Consider the following 8,517-nt stretch of genomic DNA (forward strand, 5'->3'; position numbering starts at 1 on the left):
AACAGAGGTAGTTTACATATTGCATTGCTGGTGTTTGTTTATGTTCAGAGTTTAAGCATGTGTAGTGTAGTGTAGTGAGCTTGTTCTAGTGTAGTGAGGTTTGAACCATTGCATGATGTAGTGTAGTGTAGTGAGCTCTGAACCATGTTTAGTGTTGAGTACTTCAAGTTTACTGAACCTATTCATTTTTGTGGACTTAGTGAACATGATAAGACAAGCCATATGCTCTATTTTTAATTAACAGTAATCCATGATCAGCAACAGTTTCTTTCACTAATTTTCAGTTAACAACAATCCATGATTTTTTTCAGCTAAAACTATTCATGATTTTTTGTTGGGTGACCTATTAGATCTGGAATGGAAGCTCACATAAGTTGAGCTGATTTTTGTCCATATGAAAGCAGAGGGCCATATGGTCTGTGGCCTTTTCATCCATATGAAAGTAGAGGCACATTGTGGTGCTAGTTTGATGGGTTTTGTCTCTGACCATCGTGTCGTGATGATTTTGCAGGTACCCCGAGAGGCCCTTGAGTTTGCCGGAATGTCGATTAACTTCCGTTCCGGAAAATTCGGGTACTCCATATGTCTTATTTTCAGCAAAGGTCATGCTGAAATTTTCCGTGAATTTTAGCATGACTTTGCTAACAATTGGACATATGGGGTACTTGCTACTAATGCATGGGCCGGGGTATCTTAGTACTTAATTAAGTAGGATCAGCTGCCCCGCCATTCTTGCTGCATTAAACCATAGGTGGCAATAGAGCCAAGTGATTAGGCCCAACTTAGAATTCTCGTTAGCATCGATAAACCCTAGATGATAAACCCAACATAGGTGGCAATAGAGCCAAGTGATTAGTGCCAAGTGATTAGGCCCAACCTAGGGTGCCTCGGTGTCGATGAGAACGTAAATGATGTACGCTTAGGCTTTTAGGGTGCCTCGGCGTCAACAAAACCTAAATGATGAAAGCATAGGCTTTTAGGGTGCCTCGGTGTCGACAAACCCTAAATGATGTAGTTTTGAATTATGAACGTAGGATATGTCGTCATCATCATCGGACGACGGAAGTCTCCCGGTGGAGTGCGACTGGTGCCACGACGATCGAGGTCTGTGCGACATGCCTCACTTGAACGATGATCGGCGCTTCAGCATTAAGCTCGAGGAGACCTTCGAAGTTGAAACGGTACACAACGATGACAAGTGTTATTTTCATAATTAAGCATGACTTCAACTATTTCAACGTGTAATTTTCATCTTTTACAATTCGAGTATAGCTTATCCCATGCCATGCAAGACGCTATGTCTTGGAGAGGATGGATTTTGAAGACCATGAAATTTCTGAAACAAAGAAAATTCACCTAAGGACTCATCACGATGTGGACTTTGAAGTAAATCTATATAATTCTGAGAGCGTAACCCATTTTGGTTGCAAAAATTGGGAAGCATTTTGCAAGATGTATGGTTTTGATGAGGGTATGCTTATCACCATGGATCTTGGTAATCCTGGCATCAACCAAGACAATATGGACATTTGAGTCCTTGTTGATACGCCTCCAGTTCTACCGCTATGTGAGTTTCTCAAACATAGTTATTAGCTAATTTATATTGTTTATTTCAAAATAGTTGACAGCTTATTTCCATTGACAGCTTATTTTTATTGTTCAAAGAATGTGCGGGAGATGGTAGACAAAACCCACTACACCGATGGCTCCGAATTAACAACTTACAAGGAGAAAAATCATTTGGTCGGATTTTGTACTGACATTGAGAATTACAATATCTACAATCAAACTCCTCAACATTATGGTAAATACGTGCCACTAGTGCATGTGTTCAACTACAGTAACTACCATGGAGATACCCTGGTAAGATTTTTACTATTACGACATCCGTGCATCTTTTGCATACTTCTAAAACTAGTACATTATTGCTAACTATGAAGTTATTACTATGTTTTTCAACAGATAATCCCAGAGAATTGTGTGCCTCATATGATGTATCTGAAAGGCAGTGTTAATGTTTTGAACATACAGCCAGGTCGTCCTACGAATCTCAACTGTCCATACGAGATTTCTAAAAGAAGTGGAGACATGAAAATCAAAGGATGGAAAAAATGTATGGACAATCGTAAGGAGCTTCTTGGAAGCAAAAGGAAGCGAAGTGCAAGAATTGGAGACAGGATGTTCTCCATTCTCCATAATGGAGAGTCAGGGTCTATATTGTTTTATGCTATTTTATCTTAAATAGGGTATTTAGGTCCTGCCTAATACTGATGATCATGTGCTAAGAACAATTAAGTAGGGTTGGTTCGAAGACTATCAAGATGATGATCGTATGACTTGTTATGAATAACGAGTAAAAGTTGTATGATGATGATTAGTAGGACTTGTTAGGATTAGTATTACTTCCGACAAACTCGATACTCGCGGTCTCGAGACTTGTAATGTTTTATCTTTGTTCGGTCTTTTGAATTCGGAGACTAATATGATGAATTGTATTCGGAGACTAATCTTCTATTGTATTCGATGAATCTGATGTTGCTATGTGCTGCTGTCTATATTCTGTCCAATAATATATTTTGTAACCTGTGCAAAAATCAGAAAAGCAAAAAAAAAACCTAATATTCATACTAATGGCGCACCACACAAGACACTAATGGCGCACTGTGATCATCACACTAATGGCGCATTAACTGCTGGTGCGCCATTAGAATGCCAAAGCACATGGGTACAAATGGCCCCCTGGGAGGCATTCTAATGGCGCACTGCAGGCTATACTAATGGCGCACTACGTGGTGCGCCATTAGAACACCAGATACTAATGGCGCACTGGTGGTGTGCCATTAGAATTTAATTCTAATGGCGTGATGCCAGTGACGCACCGGTAGTGCGCCATTAGAAGGCAAATTCGGTGCGCCACTAGCATGCCTTTTCCTAGTAGTGCCCTGTTCGTTTAATGGGGATAACACCCCCCTACTAAACTAACCACACCAACCCTCCCTCTACCACTGGCCCGTGGGCCCAAGGCCATTAAGTTAGTTTAATTAGGTAACAGTTTAATTACCCCTGTGACTTTTACATGTGGGCCCGCCAACTAATTAGAGAAATTAAGTTAAATAAAGCCTCCTAAATACATGTGACACTTACAGGTCCCCTGTCCAGTTTGACCAGTCAAACTGTTGACTGGGTTGACCCAGTCTATGACATGTGGCCCCGTTTGACCCTGTTGACCAGTCAAACTATTGACTGGTCAACTACTGACTCAACCCCCCTAGACCCCACCAGTCAGCCTCTGTAGCTAGCACATGGTTGGGTACATTTAGTATTTTCTGTTTATTTGTGGATTAAAATAATTTTAGAATATTGTTTAAATCTTTGAAAATTCATAGAAAATAATCCGTAAGTCAGATGAAAAAGTTTTCTATATGAAAGTTGCTCAAAAAAATCCAACGAATCCGAATATGCGGTCCGTTCATCTGTCACATGCCCCTAGCATGCTAAATATGGAACTTTCCCCCTCCGGTCATCTGTCTGACACAGGTCCGGAACCGGGAACACCTTCCCGGTTGAATTCTCCCTTCACCTATAACGTCTAGGACCGCGTTAGAACACGTCTAGCTATGCCTGTTGTCCTGTTATACACTTGCTTGCTATGTATTTACTGTTTCTCCCTCCTCTTCTCTTCGGTAGACCCCGTGGCGGCTGCTGATGCCGTTGTGATCGACTACGTCACCGACGACCCCTCCTTCTTGTCTGAGCAACCAGGCAAGCCCCCCCTTTGATCATCCCGATATCGCCCATTTCTTTCCCTCTCATGCTTGCATTAGAACCGCTACTGCTTTCTGTATGATCCTACTCTGATGCATAGCCTGTTGTTGTTACCTGCTTTCATACCTTAGCTGCTTATCCTAAACTGCTTAGTATAGGTTGGTTAGTAATCCATCAGTGACCCCACCTTGCCCCAGTTGCCTCGCTTTATGTTCGATGACTCGATCAACGTGATCGACGTCCAGGCCCCGACACCGCACATCACCCCCCTTAGTTGTACGACTCTGTAGAGTTTCCATCGAGTGCCGAGGGTGGAACCTCTTACATCACTCCTGATGAGACCTCTATAGTGTAGCTATATGATCATGGTCATCGAGGGTGATTTCCTCCTTAACCACTTCCGTTACGGCTCTGTCGTGCAACCCCTCAAGTGTGAACCTCGAGGGTGGATCCTCTTACGTTCACCTTGATGATAACATCGAGTGGATTTCACCGGGGGTGATTCCTCAGGTTTTCCCCTTGGTGTTAGACACATAGTTACTATGGTTACTATGACTTTGCACTGAGCCATGTTACTAAAGACGGGTCGGCCCTGAGGGGTACCCGCGCGAGCTTAATAGCGAGTGATGTGGAGTCGGGTTGACCTGGAAGGTGCCCGCGAGATACTTACGAGGCGTGGCCGAGCATTCTTAGCCCTTGCCGCAAGTACTCGAGACGGGGCGACGGGGTCACATCGATCGTGAGTCTCTGCTCGTTACTGCGTGCTCCTAATCCACTATGATTTGGATATTTGATCTGAGGGGCCTCTGGCCTGATAGCACTAACCATCACGTGGGCATAGTATGGGCGTTCTGCGTCGTATACATTAGCCGAAGCTTAATAGACGTCAGCGACTGAGTGGCGCGCGCCGGGTTGGACTACGTAAGCTCCTGCCTTGTTGAAGGAGGTAGCTAGGTCTGCTCACCGGCCGCCCGCGCAACGTGCAGGAGTTCCCGGGGAGATGGCCCATGACCCCTGGGGGCATAGGTTTAGTCCGGCGTGCTGGCCTCTCTATTAATCCTAGGTCAGGTTGCGGCGTATTGTTTGGCCGAGGCCGGGCATGACCCAGGAAAGTGTGTCCGGCCGGAGTTAATCGAGCATGGTGGGTAAGTTGGTGCACCCCTGCAGGGAAGAAAACATCTATCAATAGCCTGTCCTACGGTAACAGACACTTGGAGTTGTATCCCGATCGATACAACTAGAACTGAATACTTGTGATGAGAAATGGATGGATATGAGAAATGGATTTGATGAATGGATAGTATGGCTCTGGGATTGCTTTCTCGCAGGGAGTCGAGAAAGGATCTCTGGCCGAGGTTGATAACACTACTACTTTACATTATGTTGATCTGTACTCTTCTATATGCTGTAAGATGCTTGGAGATGCTAGTCTTCGATAGGCTAGGCCTTTCCCCTTCCCTTCTGGCATTCTGCAGTTTAGTCCACAGATACAACCCATTCCTTTGATACAGATGCATACTTAGTTTAGATCTGATGTAAGTCTTGCGAGTATTTTGGATGAGTACTCACGGTTGCTTTGCTACTTCTTTTCCCCCATACCCAATTGTTGCGACCAGAAGACGGATCCCAGGAGCCAGACGCCGCCGCCGATGACTACTACTGCCCGAAGGATGCCTACTACTACGTGAAGACCGCCGACGACTAGGAGTAGTTAGGAGGCTCCCAGGCAGGAGGCCTTGCCTTTTCGATCATTGCTGCTTTTGTGCTAGCCTTCTTAAGGCAAATTTGTTTAACTCATGTCTGTACTTAGATATTGTTGTTTCCGCTGACTCTTGTGTTTTCGAGTTTATGTATTCGAGCCCTCAAGGCCACTGGCTTGTAATATAAAGCTTGTATTTATTTTAATTTGTGTCTAGAGTTGTGTTGTGATATCTTCCCGTGAGTCCTTGATCTTGATCGTACACATTTGCGTGTATGATTAGTGTAGAATTGAATCGAGGGCGTCACAGCAATCACCTAGTAGCGCATGATATTGTCATCACATGCACGCCTGAACAGTGAACCCCCATATTAGAACGTGGTGGGTCGATGTTGTCAGCCCGTGTACCTACTAATGGAATCATGATCACCGACGTCTCACCCCCAGAGACCGTCGACCCAGACAGAAAAATCGCCGTCACGGCTGCACATCCATGCCCTCCACCTCAAGTCGCCGTTCGTATATCGCACGTTCGGAGTAACGCCACCAAATGTCGGACCAGGCCCGATCAGCGCCCTCGCAACAACAAGTACCACGCCGACGAGAGGAGCCATCGCGCCGCCAGCCGTCACAGCACCGCCAGATTTGGGCCACACTCCCCATCGCATCCTGGCGCAGGACCACGCGACCGCACCTCTGCGCCTGACATCCGCTCACGCCACTCTCTTCAGAGTCGCACACCGTTGCCGCCCTCGCATCACCAGGCAAGCCTCCCCGCAAGCCGCCCGCGAGAAACGCCTCGCCCCCACCTTCCCTGGCGCCTGCTCGGGCTTTGCCGGTAGCCCTCGAGTGATGACGCGACAAGATGAGAGGAGGGGGGAGGGCCTAGCGGCATCGGCGGCGGCTAGGGTTCCTCCGTGCCGCTAGGGTAGGTGATGCGGTGATGAGGCCTCTTTTTCTTCTATCTGAATCCAGTTCCTGTTGGCCGAAATTATTAGGCAGTTGACATGCAATTAAGCTCTAGGGAGCTACATACCGCTGCCACACGCCGTGCACGAGTAATGCTAGACCAACTTAAAGTACAATTTTTATTACGTGATAGCAAACCTGTAGACTTGGGATTGGATTGAAGGGGGTGGGAGGGGCCCACACCCGTAAAAATCAAGGGCCGATAGAATAAATTAGGCAGGTCACATAGGATTTTGTAGATGAATTACATAGGCGTAGCATTTTCGCCATCACTTCGTGCGTCAATGGTGATAGCGCCCACGGCGGTGCCGACTGTTGATGTCCGCGTTGCCAAGCCTCGTTACCAATACCACCTCATATCGATCAATCCACATGTTGAACACCATTATGGTCTACGTATCCATGCTGTGTTCTTCTTTCTTTTTTTCGACACATGAGCAAGCATTTGACCCTGGGTTATTAATATATTTTCCTGGGAATTTAGAGGCCGACGCACGACCCCACGATACTCCATGATCTATCATCATGGCGTACGCGTGAAGTACTACAAAAATGACAAGGAAATTAAGGTATCCTTGCTAACGCATTATCTCCATCGTCGATCATAAATTTGGTCAAGGCAATTATACGCGTACGGAGTACAAAAACACGCATCTATGTGCTGTAGAAGAATGACACGGAAACTCAGCTGTCTAGCTAAGCAAATTCATGCTTCATGTTGATTTATGTTCGCGTGCGTACTATATATATATACCCCGCCTCGCGCTCCATATCATCATGAACCGCTTCAAGGCACACAAATCAAGCTGCCAGATCCCAACTAGCTAGCTAGTCAGCTGCAAAACATAGTGAAAAGGAAGCAAGACCGACGAATACTCACTCGATCATGGTGGCCATGGTGGTGCCGTCGGTGTTCGCCGCCTTCGACAAGGACGGCGACGGCAAGGTGTCCGCGTCCGACCTGCGGTGCGGCATGGCGGCGACCCTGGGCGAGGACGTATCGGAGGAGGAGGCGGCAGTGATCCTGGCCGCGGTGGACGCCGACGGCGACGGGCTGCTGAGCCAAGAAGAGTTCTCGAGGCTAGCCGCCGGTGCCCACGAAGAGGACGACGTTGACGTGAGGCAATGCTGTCTGAGGGAGGCGTTCGGGATGTACGCATCATCATCCACGGAAGCCACGACGACGACGATGATTACGCCGGCGAGCCTGAGGCGGACGCTGAGCAGGCTGGGCTCTCACGAACTGGGCGTGGACGAGTGCACGGCAATGATCTGCAGATTTGACCTCGACGGCGACGGTGCCCTCTCGTTCGATGAGTTCCAAGTCATGATGATGGCCTGATCATCGACTCTCTTCATGGCATTTTTCAAGACAGATATAGTGTTCACTTAATTCATGGATCGATCACATTCACATACTATGTATGTGTTCATTCTTTCTTTGTTTTGCTCGCACGATAACCCTTGATTTCTATGGATACGTGTACAGATTCATTTGGAGTTAATGTTCTGCAAACTCGGCAGTGTCGAATAATATCATTTGGAGTTAATGTTCTGCAAAGTCGGCAGTGTCGCAGCTACCAGTACATCTACAACCGGTCCTCTCAAACGGTCCTCGGACATCCAAGGGAACAGTCTAATCACTGCTGCTGTCCTTATATGAGTTGGAAACTATTCTCATTGATTGATCACAGGTGTTACAGAGTACAACATATATGGAAAGTGTGGAGTTGCCAAACGCCCCTATAATGGTGGCACGCAGGCCAGGCGTGGCTGACTCGGTCACATAAATTACATACAAGAGGTGATACAAAATACATACGCTAACACCCTCCTCAGCCGGAACTCCATTTGGGAGGATGTTCAGGCTGGAACGAAAATCAAAAAACACCTGTGATGGTAACCCCTTGGTGAAAACATCGGCAAACTGCGAGCTCGATGGAACATGAAGAACACGAGCCTCGCCAAGAGCCACTCTGTCACGAACGAAGTGCAAGTCGATCTCGATATGCTTGGTGCGTTGATGCTGAACGGGGTTACAAGCGAGATAGGAAGCACTGATGTTATCACAATATACAATGGTG

At 46.7% G+C, this 8,517-nt stretch overlaps 1 protein-coding gene across 1 annotated transcript; it reads left to right on the forward strand.

Annotated features, from left to right (window-relative positions):
* The first annotated feature begins 7,224 nt into the window (after window positions 1-7,224).
* On the forward strand, window positions 7,225-8,194 carry LOC123082072 (probable calcium-binding protein CML25/26). Its single transcript, XM_044504495.1, has one exon. The coding sequence runs from the start codon at window positions 7,320-7,322 to the stop codon at window positions 7,773-7,775; it is 456 nt and encodes a 151-aa protein (XP_044360430.1). The 5' UTR covers window positions 7,225-7,319; the 3' UTR covers window positions 7,776-8,194.
* The last annotated feature ends 323 nt before the right edge of the window (window positions 8,195-8,517 follow it).

This window comes from Triticum aestivum, chromosome 4A (assembly GCF_018294505.1).
Source record: "Triticum aestivum cultivar Chinese Spring chromosome 4A, IWGSC CS RefSeq v2.1, whole genome shotgun sequence".
Lineage (NCBI taxonomy): Eukaryota > Viridiplantae > Streptophyta > Magnoliopsida > Poales > Poaceae > Triticum > Triticum aestivum.